General features: G+C 48.3%; 1 protein-coding gene across 2 annotated transcripts in view; it reads right to left on the reverse strand.

Moving 5' to 3' along the window:
- Positions 1–18,392, reverse strand: part of ASH1L (ASH1 like histone lysine methyltransferase) — a 77,492-nt gene that overhangs the window by 44,017 nt on the left and 15,083 nt on the right. For both annotated transcript variants that reach the window (XM_083418460.1, XM_083418459.1), the window contains exon 3: positions 6,720–11,547. In XM_083418460.1, the coding sequence (XP_083274586.1) occupies positions 6,720–11,547 (4,828 nt within the window). The remainder of the gene's footprint in view (positions 1–6,719; positions 11,548–18,392) is intronic.

Raw genomic sequence — 18,392 nt, forward strand, 5'->3', positions numbered from 1 at the left:
CTGAACTTTCCCCTCTCACCTTCCTATTTAAAGTTATCACAAACATTCTTCATCTAGCCAGGCTGAGGGAGAACACTCCCTGGAGAAAGCTGGGGAGGTTTCTGCTTCTCCTACAAAAATGAAGAGTCTAGGCCCTGCTTTTCAACAGCCAGCCAGTGTGGTGTAGTAGTTAGACATGGGTAGGCAAACTAAGGCCCGGGGGCTGGATCCGACCCAATCGCCTTCTCAATCCGGCCGGCTTATGGTCCGGGAATCAGTGTGTTTTTACATGAGTAGAATGTGTGCTTTTATTTAAAATGCATCTCTGGGTTATTTGTGAGGCATAGGAATTTGTTCCCAATTACGGCAAATGAAGTACTGCCCCACCAGCTTCAATCTGCTCTCAATCAGCTGCCGAACCGGCTCCCTCCTCCTAAATCTCAGTGTTGCCCATTGTACAACTGAGCAAGGAGGGGATTGGAGACAAAACCAAAGTTAATTGGCTCTGCCTGTCATTGGCTCTGGCTCCCCCTACTGCAGGATCACTGCCTTCTGCTCTACCAGTCCCAATCGGCAGCAGGCACACCAACGTTCAAGCCCCACATTGAGCAAAAGATTCCTGCACTGCTGGGGGGTTGGGCCACATGACCCCGTGGTCCCTTCTAACTCTACAATTCTATGAAAGTAAAATTAGTTACCCCCTCCTGCTGCACTGTTCAGTGCTGCTCCTTTGTTAATTCTGTTTCTAGTTCAGTTCTGTCATTTTATCTTATGGCTTTAATATAATTTGTACCTGTTTTATCATTTTAATTGGGACATTTCTGCAACCTGCCCTTGGACCATTCGTGAAAAGTAGGCTATTTAGTATAACTGAACAAACAAAATAAATAAATTAAACAGAACCTCATTACAGAGGAGACTGTATATCGATGCTTTAAGTAGGGGCACGTTTGCAAACTTGAAGACGATTTTCTCTCTCTCTTTGCATTAATTCTGGCTAAGTGAATGATGGTGATGGTGATGCAAAGAGCACCACGTGAAATTATGGGTCTCGTCATATGTTATATAGGCACGCTTGTCAGGAAACCAAGCACAGCCTTGGCGATCAAGCTTGCAACGGCCTCCACAGTGTTTGTGTGCCGCAGGCCAAACGAGGAAAGTTCCAGAGGTGTTTATCTCGGCGCTACTTAAATGCACAGCCCTCCAGGGCCTTTGCTGCACAACATGCCTGAGATGTGGCAAGGAAAGGTGAACGAGCCAAGCGCAGAGCTGAAAGCTGCTCTCAGATGAAAACAGCTGGTTTCAATTGTGGGAAGCGCACTTACTGAAAGCGATACATTTTCATCTGACTCACCAATTAAATGCACTAGCAGAGACGCAATGATTCAGAGATGGCACTCGGCAGGCTTCGGCCTAAAATGTCTGTTTTCCTTCTAATTAAGGCTGTTTCTCATCAAATCCAAGTCAGCTCACTCACGGTAATGGAATTCCTCGGGAAATTCCCAGAACTGCACTAACCAACACAACCTGTTTTCTCCTCCTGCTTTTCAGACTTAACCCGTTGAGGGAGGATGCCGCACTCAGCCTCTAAGAGGGAAGCTAAACTGGGGGCTTTGGGGGGAACCAGGTGCCTAACCTGTGGGAAAAGAGGAGGGGTAACAAGCCAAATCTGGGGGTATTTGTAGGTGCAAGAAGGGCAGCAAGAGTGCCACTAGATATTGGTGTGGAGGCTTCTCAGCAAGGTCTAAAAGCCTGATTTTGGATCCAGAGTAAAAATATGCTTGCAGAACAAACCTTTTTTTTAAAAAGCACTGTTAAGCACTCTTAAGTCCACTGACGTCCATGGGTGTTACTAAAAGGATGACTAAAATGGAATATTTACCTGCTTGTTAAAAAACAAAAACTTCATAGTGACTGTAGCAAACCTGGCAAATTCTAGAGGAGTAATGTTGTTAGTAGTATATTACAGCAAGAACAAAAACGGAGCCTAGTGGCAGTTAAAAGACTAAAAGATTTATTACAGCATAAACATTTGTGGAGCAGAACCAGGAAAGCGTAAGCCTCAATAAATCTGGTAGTCTTTAAGATGCCACAAGACTCTGTTTTGTATAGAAATGTTATCAACACAGTTTTTTGTTGTTGTTTTTAAACCACCCAAGAAACTGATTTGTGCCTTTGGTGTTTCAACCCAGTAACCAAGCCCACAGAACTGTTTATAACAGGGTTTCCCAAACTTGGGTCTCCAGCTGTTTTTGGACCACAACTTCCATCATTCCTAGGTAGCAGGACCAGTGGTCGGGGATGTTGGGAACTGTAGTCACTCAGTTTGCTTAACCAGTGTGGTTACCAGACATAGAGAAGAAACCATGAAGAGTTTCGTGGAACCTTCATGACTAAAAAAATTATTACAGCACAAGCTTTTGCAGTCTACAGTCATCAGGTGAATGAAGTGTCATCCTGAGTTACAGTTACACATGGTGTGTGGGTGGGTTGTTGGGATTTTTTGAGAGGGGGAGAATTGTAAACAGTGAGGTCAGAGGGAAAACGAATGCAGAAAAGTAGAAATGGTGATGGTTACATAAGAAACAGTGGTAATTCACAACACAGTTGTTGATGACAGGCACATTTCGGCAATGGTAAGCCAATTAACATATATAATGTGCTAATAATCCATTATCTTTATTCATTCCACCTGTGAAACCATTAAACCTCTTGATATATTGTAATTCAGCAGTTTCAAGTTGCAATCTGCCTTTGAAATTCCTTTGCTCCATAAAGTCCACTTTAAGGTCACTTGCAAAATGTCCTGGAAGACTCCGGTATGGCTCCCCTTTAACACATACACAGCCCAACAATACAACAACACAAACCCACTGACAGCATACAACTGAATATAGCTAACTTAACCCAACAACCCCCCCTGTTCTGTGGAAAACGCAATCTGAAGAAAGAAACAATGCATGTGATTTTGTGAATGAGGAAAATCTTTAATAAAAAACATTTTTTTTAAAAAAATGTCCTGCAAGGTTGAAAGGTTCCTCCACTGACTTCTGAATATTGCCATCTCCGATGTCAGATTTGTGCCCATTTACACACAGAGTTACCGGCTGAAAACACTCAAGTGTAGCATTAATACTCTACAGCCCATGCTGGACACTGGACACTTCACTCACAGGCCTTGTGTGGTGGATCTGTATATAATGCCCTATATGCCTGAAGGAGTATCTCCAGCCCCATCATTCAGCCTGGATGCTCGTTGCGAGAAGTGAGTTACAGGAAACCAGACAGAGGGCCTTCTCAGCAGTCCTGCCTGCCCTGTGGAACGCCCTCCCATCAGATGTCAAGGAAATAAACAACTGACGTTTAGAAGACACCTGTATTTTGATGTTTTTAATGTTTGATGTTTTACTGTGGTTTTATAGTTGTTGGAAGCTCCCAGAGTAGCTGGGGCAACCCAGTCAGATGGGCAGCATATAAATAGTATAGTAGTAGTAGTAGTTTATAGACAACTCTCTGACTTAAAACAGCTGCTCACCATCAACAACAGACCATGTAACAGAGACAGAGGCAAAGAGACGAGCCCCTGTAGGAGACTCGTATGACAACTTTGTCCCTATGTCTGCTAAGGCAACATGATTACAGGGCCTAATAATGCCATCCACAACACTGGGGGTTCAGTCACCTGCTCATCTTCCAATGTGCCATCATCTGCCAGCAATGCCCTTCTGCATTCTACCAAGAACAAAGAGAACCAGTCTCTCTGCAAAAGAATGGACAAAACTCTGACATCAGAAATGGCATTATTCAAGAGCTGATGAGGGAACATTGCAACATCCCAGGACATTTTTTAAAATTAAAATATGTTTAAGTATCCAATTTAATAAAGAAGACAAAAACAGAAAGATACGTGTTAAAAAGGGGGTGGGAAGAAAAATACAATACACAGCTCACATTGAGAATCCTATAGTCATCAATACTTTCCAGTAAACTTAAACATGTAAATTGATATAAGCCCTCCAGGTGTCAAAAAACAAATTTAGTGTTTAGAAAAATATATGTTTAAATATATGTATATGTGTAAGAGGCAGTGGCTCTTTATACTTCCAAGCTTGACTTACAAGACTCATAACAAGCACAAGGGTTTGTAACATCCACTTTTGTTGTCCTGCTGTTTATCCCAATACTACAGAAATATATAGTTTTAAAGTACTTGAACATTTGGGAATATAAAAGATTTCGTAAGTACAAAATGTATACACAGCTTCAGAGCAAAAATAACACAGCACTGGACATGCCTGAATCATGTGCCTTTTCAGCATTACACTTCCAGAATCTATCATTATTAAGCAGTACCTTCATGTGGAAATATAGTGGAGTCCAATGTATCTGAAACAACTTTTGCTGGATCAGTCTCAATTTCAAATCCAGAAAAACATTCTGTATCAATTTTAATGCAATTTCCCATTGTTTAGGTTGTCCAGCACATCCTAATTCCCTATTCCACAACACTCTATGCTCTGAACACCTCCTTTACAAAGGTCTAATAGGCATTTATATACAGGAATTGTGAATTTAGTTTTCTGAGAAACTCCAGTAATTTCCTCCAACAAAGCAAACCACCCATAAATAGACACCAACAGATGCTGTAACCGAAGAGACTGCCATTCAGCACTCACTGGCAAATAATATTTATACCACAAAAAAATGACAAAAATTCTCCATCTGAATATAACAGCTTATCTAATGTATAAATCCCACATTCAACCCATTTCTTACACACACACTTGACATTCCCAGGACATGATGTAAAGGACCTTAGAGTAGCCACCCTGAAAGAAAGGGACTTTCAAAGGGAGGCTGCAGTATGAAACTGCCGAATTACACCATATAAAAGGGTTCAATGCTATCACATGTGGAATGAATCAAAATAGCACACTGCCTGTGTCGATTGGTTTACCAATGCCAGGATGTCTGTGTCATCAGCGACTGTTTTGCTAATTACCACTGTTTATTGCACATTCTCATTGTCCTTGTACTTTCCACACTTAATCCCCTTCTGATGTCACTGTTTACAATTCCCTTGTCCCATTATGTATGTATATATACTTGCAACTCAGGATAACACGTCCTCCATCTAGCAGAGCGGGCTGTAGACCACAAAAGTTTAATGATTTGTTTAGCCTTTAAGGTGCCACAAGTAACTAACACAGCTACCCCTCTAAAAACAGAGCATGATCTTGAGAAATAGCAACTGGCCATTCAACATAATTATTTCCAATTACCGTATTTTTCGCCCTATAGGTCACACTTTTTCCCCTCCAAAAATGAAGGGGAAATGTGTGTGCGTCCTATGGGGCGAATGCAGGCTTCAGGAAGCTATACGCAAGCCTTGGGAGCCCACAGGAGTTCCCGCTGGCTCCCACGGCTTGCGGAGAGCTGCCTGCATCCCTGTGGATAGCAGCCTGTTCTGGGGGCTGGGGTCGGGGGAAGCTCGGGCTTCCCCCGCCCCAGCCCCGCGCCTGTGGGGGGGAAATAATTTTTTTTTCTTTATTCCCCCACCCCCCAAAAAACTAGGTGTGCCCTATGGGGCGAAAAATACAGTACTAGGAGATGGAATCACATTTTTATGGTGTCAGGATTATAAAAGACCTGGGATTCTCTCCAGTTGCCACTGGCTCCCGTACAGAATCAGGCCTTTTCCTCCTTTGCTAAGAACATATCCCGCTGCCAGCACACTAGGAAAGAGGGACATGTAGCATTGGTCCTTATACACAAATGACCTGATTTGGGGCGGGGGGGCACTGCAGCTCAGAGGCAGAGCTTCTACTTTGCCTTGGTTCCATCTCCGACTCAGGTAGTAGGTAAAGGAGAAATACCTCCCCCAATATTTTATTCTTATTTATCTATACGAAAACAGTTTTGAATTGCTTAATATAGTTTTAAAACATCTAAGCAATCTAAAACAATATCGTTAAAGCATAAATGCAGCAAAAGCCTTGGAGAGCCACTGCCAATCAGTGCAGCTGCTTTGCATGCAGAAAGACCAGGCTTCAATCTCTGGCATCTCCAGGTAGGGCTGGGGAAGATTTCCTGTCTGAAGCCCTGGAAAGTCATTGCCTATTGGTGTGGACAATAGTGGACCAATAAGTGTGGCTCACTGTAAGTCAAGAGTAATGGGCTAGATGAACCAACAATGACCAAACACAAAACTGGGGTAGCATCATAGGCAGGCAAAAAAGAAAAAAAGAAGATGAAACGATGACCAGGGACAGGAGTTACTGCAATATTTTGTTGCTAAAAATGTGCTCGAGTAAAGATCTCTTTCCCTTCCCCCTCAAAAAAACCCCACTGTGTTAAACTCACAACAAACATGGTGAGTTTCCTCCCCTCTTTTTAGATGGACCAGTGGTCTGATCTGGTATACAGCAGTTTCTTATGTTCATTTGGCAGAGGGCATGAAACCTCTGGATCGACTAGGCTGCTCTGAACCTGGACACACCTGGTCAGCAGGTCAGCCCCCTGTGCTTGATGGTACTTCAAGCTCCAGATCTCTGGGAACACGGGCTGGAAAACATCCCTACCCGCAGGCAGGTCCAGATTTGCATACAACTGCTCATAATCCCAGAACCTTCTTTTTCCGCCTGCCTGACATGATGAAGTGGTGGCAGGCTCAGCCTTGCTAACTCCAGGTGCTATTAAAAGATTGCGCTGACACACATACAAGAGAAGAGGTCTCTTACCTGACAAGGTTGGCCCTGCCTTCTCCATAGGGGGCAATGTCTCCTTCCGGAGAGGCCGGCTGAGCGAGGCTTCCTGGGGGCCAAAGAGTCCGGAGCCATCAGGCAGTTTTTTGCGCCCGCCGGTGGCAGCAGAGCTGGAGACCCGGCAGCTGCCTATTGCACTGGTAAAAAGGTTTGTGTGCTCGTCGCTGCTGACCGGCTCGGAGCTGGGAGTGAACCTCCCCAGAGGCAGGTTGGGCGGAGTGTCTGAGCAGTCTATCTGCAGCGGCGTCTGTAGCCCCAGAGCCAGGGAGGAGTTGGGCTCTGCCGGCTCCCTCCGGACCCACTGCTCTTCCCTGCCAAGCAGGCCTTTCGAAGGGGACAGGTGTGGGCAGGCCATGTGGCAACGGTGCTTCTCCTTATGCTTGTACCTCTCGCCAACGGCCTCCTTCCCAAACCGGTAGCGCTTCAGGGACTCCAGGACGGTTCGGGAAGGGCCGCTGGGCGCCAAGGTGTCAAGGGAGACCTGCGGCTGCTCTGAGGAGGAGCGGTGTTCGCGGTGCTTGTGGCGGTGGCGGTGCTTGTGCTCCAGCATCCAGCCGTAGGCCATCTCCGGTGGGACGCTGGGGTGGTAGGTGCTCATGGAGAGGAGGGGCGCCCGGCTGGCGGTGAGGAAGGCCTCCTGGCGAAGCAGCTTATGCTTCTTCTTGTGGTACTTGGCGGGGTTGAGGAGCAAGTGGCCGGTGTGCATGTATGACGGAGGCGGCAGCGGGGTGGTGAACGAAGGGGAAGGCGGAGGCGGGTAGAGGGTCGGCGGGTACCGCCCGTAATAGCCCAGGCCGATGGGAGCGGCCGCAAGGGGAGAAGGAGAGTAAGGCATGCCGTAAGAGGGGTAGAACCCAGTGCCAGAGAGGGGGAAGCTGAGGCTGTGCATAAAGGGCATTTCCGCCATGGCCTCGCGCATTTTGGGAGGCCGGCCTCTCTTCTTCTTCAGGTCGGGCTTTCGGATGTAGTGCAAAGGATCCAGAGGGAAGGTGGGGTGGGAGTAGAAGCTGTTGAAGTTGATGCGGAAAATCGTGGGCAGCAAGTCCCGGGGGATGAAATGGTGGCTCCGGTGGGTGATCCGGATTTCGCTCAAGCGGCTGATCAGCTCCTCTAGCTCCGCCAGGAAATCGGGGTCCTGCCTGCCCCGCAGCTGCGGGTACTTCTTCTTCCTCTTCCGCTTCTGCCTCTTCATCTTGTCGTAGGCCAGGTAGTCGTGGCTGCGGCGCTTGCACTTGTGCTTGTGTTTCTCTTTGAGGCTGCTCAGGACCGTCGAGGTCTCGGGGGGGACGAGGGAGATGTGGTCGAAGGAGTGCCGCCGCTTCTTCGGGCCGCAGAACTTCTCCGCCCTGTCGGAGGTGCTGTTGTTGTCGGTCCCGATCCCGCTGTCGCTGGGAATCGTCTCGTCGCTGTGGGACTCGCTGATGGGCGACGGAGTGGCTTCCTTCAGCGAGCCGAGTTCGCTCATGTGGGATGGGGAATTGGGGAGAAGAGTCGGCGGGGAGAGCCTCCTCCGGGCCCTCGAGGCCTTCCGCATTGCCAGGGTCTGAACCACGCTTCCCTGCCTGGAGTGCAGGTGCAGATAGGGCACCGAGTTGGGCTCCACAAAGCCCATGTCGCTGCTGACGGGGCTCTGCCCTCCGCTCACCCCCGATGACTGAGAACAAACGGGTGAAGGGAGAATCTCAGGGTTATTTGTGGCTGAAGGGAGCAAAGGAGCCACTGCTTGTCCGAGCGCCGTCCCCGTCGCCTGCTGGGCAGACTTTTCAAGAAGAGTCAAGCTGTCAGCATTAGCGGCCAAGATGCCATTCAGGACAGCTTTCGGCTTCCTGCCTCGCCTCTTTCCTATGTAGATTGTTCCTTTCTTGCTGACGTTGATCTGCTGGCCTAGTTTCGAGCCAAACGTGGCGGCGAGGGTCGACACTGTCGTGTGGAGCTTGGATTGCACGTTCCCTTTATTTGGTTCTGTCGCAGAAGACGAGAGGATTTGATTCAAGAGCTTCTTCCGCTTCAGCGTCTTCATCTTGTTGATTTTCCTGATGATGGTTTTCATCAGCTGCCCGTTGCTGCGCTTGCTCTCCTTGCGGTCCGGCTCTACCTCAAGGTCAGTCATGTTGCAGGCGCTCGTCTTCCCAGGCTCCTCGGGGCCTCCTAATGGGCTTGCCACTTCAAAGAAATCCTCGCTCTGCCGCTGGTCGCTTTCACAATCCAGCTTGCTGGAACTGTCCGCAGTGACAAAGGGCGCCACGGAGAGGACAGGGGGTTTCATCTTGACCCCTGATCTGATCTGCCTCTTCGGACGGCCCCTCTTCTTCGGGAAAGCCTGCTCTGTGAGGCTCTGCTGAAAAGACGGGATCTCCACCTCCGGGTGCAGCACTGGAGGTTCTTGCTCTTCCTTCGACTGCACTGAAAACACTTTAGAGGCAGGGATCTTCAGGGTCCGCTTCGGGGGCCCCTCCAGGTGGGGCATCTCTTTGGATTTCGACCTGCCCCTTTTGGACTTGTACATTTCAGGCAGCAGGTCGTCCGAGATGCACCCAACGGAAGCCTGCATGTGGGGACTGTAAAATTTGCTCGGCTCCTTCTCGACGCTGCTGAGCAGAGAGAGGGACTGTATGCTACTGGACTTGCTGAGCTTTGGCAACTGGCGCTTGACAAACTCGTGCTGGGCAAAGGAAGGCGGGCCTGCGCTTTTGAAGAGCTTGGCCTGATCTAGGCTACTGTTTGACAGCACGCTGCAAGAAATGTTCTTGAAAAGCTCAGGCCTCCCCAATTCTAGGCCTTTGGGAGGCCGGCAAGTGCTCCTGGAGACTACCTTAGTCCAGCGCGGCTTCCTTCCTTTCCTTTTCTTCAGAGGTGTTGCTTGCGGGCCTCCACCACTACTGCTCAGAGTTTCCACCCCCTGGCAGGGTTTACCTGATGCAGTCATGGCACCAATCTTGAGAAAGGGCTTATTGTTGAACAAACTGGAGAAGCTAACCACCGAAGGGGCAACAGTGGCACGGGTGTTAGAGTCAGTTGCCAGGCTGGGCTTCCTGCCTAAGGTGGGGCTCGGTTTGGGGTCATCGGCATGCACAGCTTTGGAACCGTTTAATTCCCTGCCGACCCCTTTGCCAGCAGCGTGTGAGCCAGGATTCGGCACCCGGTTCATACTTGAACGCGTGCTGTCAGAGGCAAACGGGGTCTTGCTAATCTGCTCGGAAATTCCTTCTAAGAGCTCAGGCGTGCTATTTAAATGCAGAGGGTTGGAAGCTAACTGAGCCAAGGTTGCTGTGGGGCTACGTGTTAAAGCAGTGACAGAGGCGGCTGGGGAGGGGGAGGGGAGGCCCCCCTCCCCAACAGCACTGAATGGAGATTTGGCTGTAGATACATCAGAAGCGCCTCCTGAAGTCCTGAATTCGGGGGAAGTGCAATACACGGGCAGTTGTTTATCATGCTTGGGTGCTTCAAACGTGCCCCTTTCACTGGACGAGGAGCTGTCCTGCTGACTGCAGGCCCCTTCCTTGCCTCCGCCTGACGCATCTTTTTGAACCGTTACCTTTTCCGGGATGCTTTCTTTACTCTGCCTTGCAACATGCTTCTCAAAAGGCTTACTGCCCATACTGTCTTTCAAGAGGCCTGGCGGCAAAGGACTTTCGTGGCTTATGACATTCGCAGAACACCGTTTGAAGGGTTCCACGGAAGGGTGAGCAGCATCTGCCTTCAAAGCCCCCGAGTCCTTATTGGCCAGCCCACACAGACTGCTGCTGGCCCCTGCCATTTTCTTCCCAGAGTCCTTAGCAGCCAAGGCCGCTGGAATGCCAACCCCCGGTGGCTTCTTTCCAGACTCTTTAGTAATCAATCCAATTGGGCTGCTAGCCCCCAGAGGCTTCTTTCCAGCGTCTTTATTCACCAATCCGCTTGAAGCACCAAGCCCTGGCAGCTTCTTTCCAGAGTCCCTGCTGACCAATCCGATCGGCCCATCTGACCCTGGATGTTTCCTCCCAGCATCCTTATTAAAAAATACAATTGGACCGCCTGGTCCTGGTAGCTTCTTCCCAGGGTCTTTGTTAACCAATCCAGGTGGACTAACAGTCCCCAGCATCTTTTTCCCAGAATCCTTGGGAAGTAATCCAACCGGACTGTTAGTCCCCAGAAGCCTTTTCCCAGAATCCTTGCTGACTAGCCCAACTGGCATGCCAGACAACAGTGGTTTCCTTCCGATTTCCTTGCTGACCAATCCCATTGGGGAGCCAAGGATCGGTAGCTTCTTCCCACAGTCCTTGCTAACTAGCCCAGGCATGCTGGGGCAAGTCCCTGGCTGCTTTTTGCTCCCAGAGTCCTTGCTGACTAGTCCAGCACCACTACTAACCCCCGGTGGCTTCCTTGCAAAGTCCTTGTTACTCAAAGCAACGCCCATAGTGCCGCTTCCAAGCTGTTTCTTTACAAAGTCCTTGCTCGCCGGCACAGTCACAGCCCCAACCACTGGCAGCTTCTTTCCGGAGTCTTTAGCAAATCCAGAAGCAATTCCCATGAAGGGCTTCTTTTGCTTCGTTTTGGAAGACTTTGACGGAGGGCAAGTTGCAATAAGCTGAGCCAGTTTTTCTGTCACCGTTGGTGCTCCATTAATCTGAGCTCTGTCCTTTGAGTCTGGGTCGCGACTACTGGCCGGAGTGGAAAGTGCTGACTTCCCATAATCGGTCACTTCGGAGCGCAGCGGCGAAAGTTTCTTTGAAAGAGGGCTGCTCTCCCTCGGCCTGCCCTCGGCTGCAGAGCTGTCAGTCGGCGCTGTGGCTTCTCCACTCTTCTTGTACAGCTTTGACGGGTCCTATGCATTTAAAGAAAAAGAATGAGAAAAGCTTTAAGCACCCAGGCATCAGCAACGAAGGATGCATTCCTTGTATCATATTGGTTTGCACTGGCAGGCCTAGGGGAAATATTTCTGAGGTACCAATGCTGTGTGAGCCAGGAGAAAGATCAGGTGTTGTTATTTTCCCAACTGGCAACGCAGACACAGGCCTTTGCTATTTGGTTAGTGGGTCATTTCTGTTTGTGAAGTACTGCAGGGCTGGACACCAGGGGGCCAAGAGGCATTGATGGGGCAAATATGGGGGGAATGGGGGGGGGGGGAACAGATCGTACCAACAACGAAAAGTGGAATTTGGTTTCTACATGCACAAGTCAAACATCTAGTATCTTAAAAAACAAACAAAAACCTGAGGGATCTAAGTGGTTTCTCACAGGCACAGCTGGGAGAGAGGATTTAAATTCTTAGAAAGAGGGACAGAAATTTGAAGTACCATGGCCCGTACAGAGCTGAGACAATACTGCAGTTACTATGTGTTACAGATATTTTAGAACAGGAATCATCAACTAGAGGCCCCTCCAACCGAGCTGCCAATCTTAGGGAGGGAAAGGGGGCTAGAGAGGGAGAAGTTATCTTCAGCAGGAGTGGGGAAGGCATGGCCCTCCAAAATTTGTTGGACTTCCCTCTGCTCCACCCAGCATGGCTGGCAGCCAGTGATGATGAGAGAAGCAGTCTATCAACCTTCATAAGGCCATGGCTTCCCCATTCTTGCTCAACAGACTTCTTGGCTGGGGACTTTGGGGTAGGAGACAGGGGTTAGAGCCTTTGCCCACACTCACACTAACTGCCAACCAGAGCTTTGAGAAGTTTGGAAAACCAAGTACTTGGGACCTTTCCAATGCTGGTTTAATATTGCATTACTCACCCCACCCACTTTTCACATTTCTCTCACTATTTGAGAACATGCCCATCCCTTATTACTAGGACCATACAATTTATTGACTCAAAGGAATTCTTTCATTCATACATTTCAGTAATTAATATTTCATTCACAGCACCTCAAGCACACTGGGGGATTTCCAGAACACACAGAGAAACAGCCCCTGCTCTGCCAAGGAGCTCGTCGGCTGACTGGAGACATGATTTAGTATATGAAAGCAAGTGTAAGAGACCACAGGGTGCATGGTTCTGTAGTTAGGCTGGATGTGCTGGTAGAGCAGCAGCAGGTTAATAGCCGCATATGTTTATAGGCAACTAAGAGGTTAAGCAGACAGGCCAGCAAGCGCTGGCTAATGAAACAGTGGCCATTAAAAGGGACACAAGTTCCTTGCCAGGTCAAAGTGAAAAATGGGAGGCCCAGGAAAGCAAGACTACTTGCTTGTTATTTATTGTATACACCACCATTCTTTTATGGTTAGGTCTTCTAAGATGGCTTACAACAAATAATAAAACTGGCTAAAAAAACCTAAAGAAAAGCAGATCCAGGAACCAAAGTCAATGGAGATGAATCAAATATGAAAATGGTTGTCAGGTTCAGCAAAAAGCTCGGACAAACAGAAATATTATTGTGTGTGAAATAGGGTTGAATCTATGGGTCCCGGCACTCTGCCACACCCCTGATTCTGTTGCATGAATGATCTAAATGGCCCGCAGCTTAATAGGTGCTTGCAGTAAGTGGAGCACCGCAAGGTGTTACTTTGGCCCAAGGTGTGAAGACCTGGGCTCAAATCCCACACTGGGCCATAAGAAGCTCTTTGCCAAATCACGCTCCCTGTTAGCTCTGCCTACCTTCTGCACAGAGCGGGGTCAAGGACAAAATGGGAAAGCAAAATGTAGGCTGATCTGACACCTTGGGAATGGTGCTAATGTAATAAATAAAGGGCAAGTAATTATGTTGATGAAACATACAGTGGAAGCATCCATTGTGGGGTAATTTTAAGCACCTGGCAGGGAGGCTTAGTGTTAACAGGGTGGGGCAAGAACATGAAAGGAGTAAAGTTCCTTCCCGTAAAATAATGTCCAAGAAAGTTGACAAAACTCCCAATGATGTGGGTTTTCCAGCAAATTCTGAATTGGAAAGACTTCCAGAAAATTCAGCATGCTTATTTTACATGCATTTAATAAAGCTAAAAGCTTTGAAATTGCCAAGCCTGCCTTATATTTATTTGCAATCAGCTTCAAGTCATTGTTACGAAATGGAAGATTTTCCACAGAAAAAAACAAAAGCACTTGAAAAACCTCCATGTCGCTAATTAAGCCAATAAAACAAACCAGCACAGCTAGGCAGAAGCAGGAATTGGCAGAGCATTCCCTCATGCTCAGGAATTCCATAAAGACTCCCTTGAAAAGCAGCCTTTGCTTGCTACCTAAACACCAACAGAGAGGGGACCAAACAAACTACCCCAGGGAGCTCCACTGCTGAAAAGTCCTGTCCCAGATAACAAGAGACACTCAGCACAGGGCCTCTGGGAGATCAAGGTATTGCATGGGAGTGGGTGGTCCTTAACGTACCCTGAACTCGGACCACTTAGGGGTTTCAAGCATCTGTTTTCAACTGGCCTGAAGCGGGTTGCACCAGCAGCATCAGAACCACCTGCTTTGCTTATTCAAGACTTCTAAGAAAAGGCAAGAGAAACATTGGCACTTACAGAAAGAAATTTAAATGCAGGCCCTATGTTTCGGTTATTAGCACTGTTTATAGTTACATTACAAGCAAACCTGAACAAATAATCAGAGCATGAAGACCAGAAAGCATTTAAACCATTTTTTTTAACCCACAAGCAGGTAGGAATTAAAATAAACCAAAGGCCTGGAGGAACAGGTGAGCTCTTACCTGCCCATATAAAAACTTTAACAATCTGCCCTTCAGTTTCTTGAAGGAAAGGTGAGATATAAACACAATAATTAAATAATTTAAACCTCTTAGGCTTACTGCAGATTGGAGCTAACAGCAGGTCCCTGACCAAAAGTATGAAAAGGCTAGTGGCCAAAGTTATGGCCTGAATAAATATGGTGCTAAAACCTTGCTGAAGCTAAGCAGGTCTGCATCTGTTCAGCACCTGGATAGGAGTTTGCCAAGGAGAACCAGGTACTCTGCCCTCATGGAAGAAACGTAAGATATAAAACACAAAAAATAATAAATGCTGCCATTCAGAGTGTTCCACAGAACAGAATCTCAATCTTTATATTACTACAGCCCAGGACAAGGCAGGTTCCCTCAACCTGGTGCACCACAAGTTTTTTTTTAAGAAGTTCAACTCCTCTCAGCTATTGGGCCATGCTGGCTAAAGCTGATGGGGGTTTGGGAGTCTAACAACATCGGGGGGGGGGCAGCAAGTTGAAGAAAGGCTGCTGTAAAGGTAAGCCAGCATTATGATCCTGTTTTGCAGGTGAGGAGGCAGAGAGCACAGCAGCTTGCCTAAAGCCACCAGTGAGTCTTGGGGCTGAGGTGGGATGCTGCCCAGGAAAGGGGGGGGGGCTCACAGCTGCTGCTCTTAAGCCACCTCAATTAACGTACAACCTTTAGAACATGGCAGGCTTTGATCTCCTCCCAGGCTTGGGCTTCCCTTCTCATCCTGCCAACTGCTTGCCTTGAACCCTAACCAAGCTCAGTTGCTACTAGAGGCCCTGCTGCGACAGACAGACAGACAGACAGACAGAGGGTGGATGCCTCTCGATCCTGCTCTGTTGTTTACTTTGAAAGCTGCTGGCGCTGGAGGGATTTTGTAGCAGAGAGGAGAGGAGAGGAGTCTGGCACCAAGCCCAGCTTTGCCACGGCAGCTGCAATAGTATGTACATTCTTGGTTGAGCCTTACATTTGCAGAGAGAGAAGGATTTCTGCTTCCTTTGCGTGCACATATGGAACAGGCAGCTGAGGAGGCAGCCACAATCTGCCCTACGGCACTGGAGTCAAAAGCAAGGGCCCATTCTCATTCCCAAAATAGCCACCAAGGGTGCTTGGGGCTCCCTTACATGGCAAAAGGAACAAGCCTTCAAGCTCCTGCCTCTGCACAGTGTAAATGCGCTCAGCGGAGTGCAGCACACTCCCAAGGGAAAAACACTATCCTGACCGGGGCTCCAGAGCTTGTTTGGACAGGTTTTTCCCCCTTTATGCAGTGCTACCCGCTGTGTTCTCTCAGCCCCCAGCTTCGTTTTTCTTCCAGACTTAAGCTGGGCCACCTATTGAATATTTTACTTCCTCTTGTTGTGGTCAGGGAGGGAGGAGAAAGCTCTCCAAGACAACCTGGGCAATGCATAGGCCTTGGAAACTATGCCCCACCTGTTCCTAATGCCATTAGGCACTCAGCCAAGGACCACCTTTAAGGCAGCAAACAGAATCCACTCTGGAACTGGGGCTTTTAGTGGCCTGGCTCCAGTGTCTTGCCTCCTGTGCTATCAGCATTCTGCTTCCACGGAAAGCATAGCTAGCGCTTCAATACTTTGAGGGCAATGTCAAGGCTGCCGTTACCAGCCTGCCTGGGTGCTCAAGTCACGCTGATCCCTAGGGACAATCCCAGTCCACTAAGCCCTATAAACACCATCCTCAGAACATGCTCCCCAGTACAAGCAACCCATCACTGGTGTTAGGGCAATGCCTGCCTAGGCTCCTGCCTCCCATCAGGGATTGCTACTCTGGAACTCAGCACTTCCTGATCTGCTGCCAGAATATGGCCCTTGGAGTGGACCACATACCTGCTTCAGGCTCACTTGGACTGGCTGGCAGCTACTCTGCCCTACAAAGTCCTGGAACATAACTCTTGCCAAGACCAGAGAAAACAATCCCACATCACACCTTCACAGTGATCATTTATGTCACACGTGGGGGACCCTTTGCCTCCCTCACTATGTGTTGGTAACTGCAACTCCCATCAGCCCCAACAAGCATGGCCAATGGCCAGGAATGATGGGAGCTGCGGTTCAGCAACATGTGGGACAAAGGCTCCTCACTTCTGCTCCATACAAACCCTCTGTGCTTCATCTGTCTGGCCCCTACTTCATATCCCTCTGTCCCACCTGAAATGCCTTCAGTTACAGTAACTAACTGCAGGTGTGGGGGGAGTGTTTCCCAAAGAGAAGCTAATGAAAGACAAGTCTATCAGTTCTTAACCACAGTAACTCACTGGAATTCTGCTGAATGCCAGATGCTACAGGCAAAGAAGAGGGGTAGGTGTCAACAACTACCCTCACCATGGTGAGAGTGGTATTGCCCCCTGGTGGATGGCTAGCCCTTCCCACCCTCTGTGTTGCTGCAGTGGTGAACCAGGATCATTCCAGTGGTTGTATGGTGGTCCGCATGCAAAGCTTGGCAGCTGGGTGGGCCAAGGAGTCCAAATCCCCTTGGAAGTGGAAGGCAAACTGAAAACCTTTCCTGCTCCACAGTAGAAAAGGTAGGCAGGAGGAGATTTGGATACTGCTGCCAAAAGGCAGTTGGGGCACCTTCAAACAGTGGTGCCCCAAACTGGAAAACTCCCTTCATCACCAGGGCTTGACAGGTGGCGGAGTGGCAAAGAATGGCTTGTGACATAGCCAGCAAAGCTGTGAAATCCCTAAATAGGGGTTATCACCACCATGCTCTGGTTGTTGCTGCCCGGAGGCACCTGGCTGGTCACACACTGGTAAAAAACCCACTGCCAGATTAGATGGTGTTTAGGTCTAATCCAGCAAGGCAATTCCCATATTTCTACTAGTTAGAAACCTTCTAACTTCCAACTTGATCTCACTGGGTGGCCCAAAACACAGTGTATTGCACGGACTATTGGACTGCTATTGGGGAGAGACAGATTCAGATCCCTTCTTGGCCAAGCAGCTCACTGAGTGCCCTTAGCGCCTTGGAGAAAGGGCAGGATGAAAACACATTAATACATACACATATTCTCATTCTCAGTCCCAAACTATAGGGATTAACAAAACTGACCTGCCTTATAGGGTTGCTGTAAAGATTAAGGGAGCATTTGCAATTTACATTTAACACTCTAAAGTGTGAAATATTATGATCCAATATTCAGCTGCATTAGCTGAGAAAGGAGGCAATCCCTTCCCTTATATGTAAGGAAAAGCTCTACGGAGCCCTATGGAAATAGCATGCAAATGAGCTGTGGCCCCCTCTGAGCTTCTAACATACTGGAGTCTATGATTCCATTTAATCAGTGCTGTTTCCCTGTCCTGATGTAATTTAACTGATGAATACTGCTACTACTACTAATTTTTTTTTTATTACTATTATTATTATTATTAAACTGTCAATAGCAGGATTGGAATGAAATTTGCACAGGGCTGTTAGCCAAAGGCTTTCTGGTACTGGTGGCAGAAAATGTGAATTGGGGCCCAGACTCATGCCATCATAAGACACCAACCACAGGGAAATTCTGTCGCACAAGCCATATTAAAATGAAGAGGGATTGCTTAGGAGAGTTACCCAGCAGAACGTGCCCCTTGGGCTCAGGCCTGTGTATCTCACTCTCAGCTGCTCTTAATGGCACCTAGCATCTGCTGCCCAAGATGGTTGCCTCACCCTGCCTACCTTTAAATCTACAGCATCCTACAGAACACACTTTTAGGATTAGCTCTGTGCACAAGTCCAAGTTTATTACGGCCTGGCATCTTCCCGCCCCCCCCCCCCATAGTTTGGGACTCTTTGAATGCATGTATGCAAGCAAACACACACACACACACACACACACACACACACACAACTCTCAAACCATCTTTGTTTAGGTGTCATGGCAGAGCTTTAGCTGTGAATAAAACACCATTCCCACTCACGCCTTCCTCCCCCTCTTCTTCCCTCAGCAGCTACAAAAGCTAAAGGACAGAAGTCCCTTTTTCATGTTTGGGCACCACCATTTGCCTTGTGATTTTCTAGAAGC

Source organism: Podarcis tiliguerta (genome assembly GCF_965153285.1).
Source record: "Podarcis tiliguerta genome assembly, chromosome: 16".
In the NCBI taxonomy this organism is placed as follows: domain Eukaryota; kingdom Metazoa; phylum Chordata; class Lepidosauria; order Squamata; family Lacertidae; genus Podarcis; species Podarcis tiliguerta.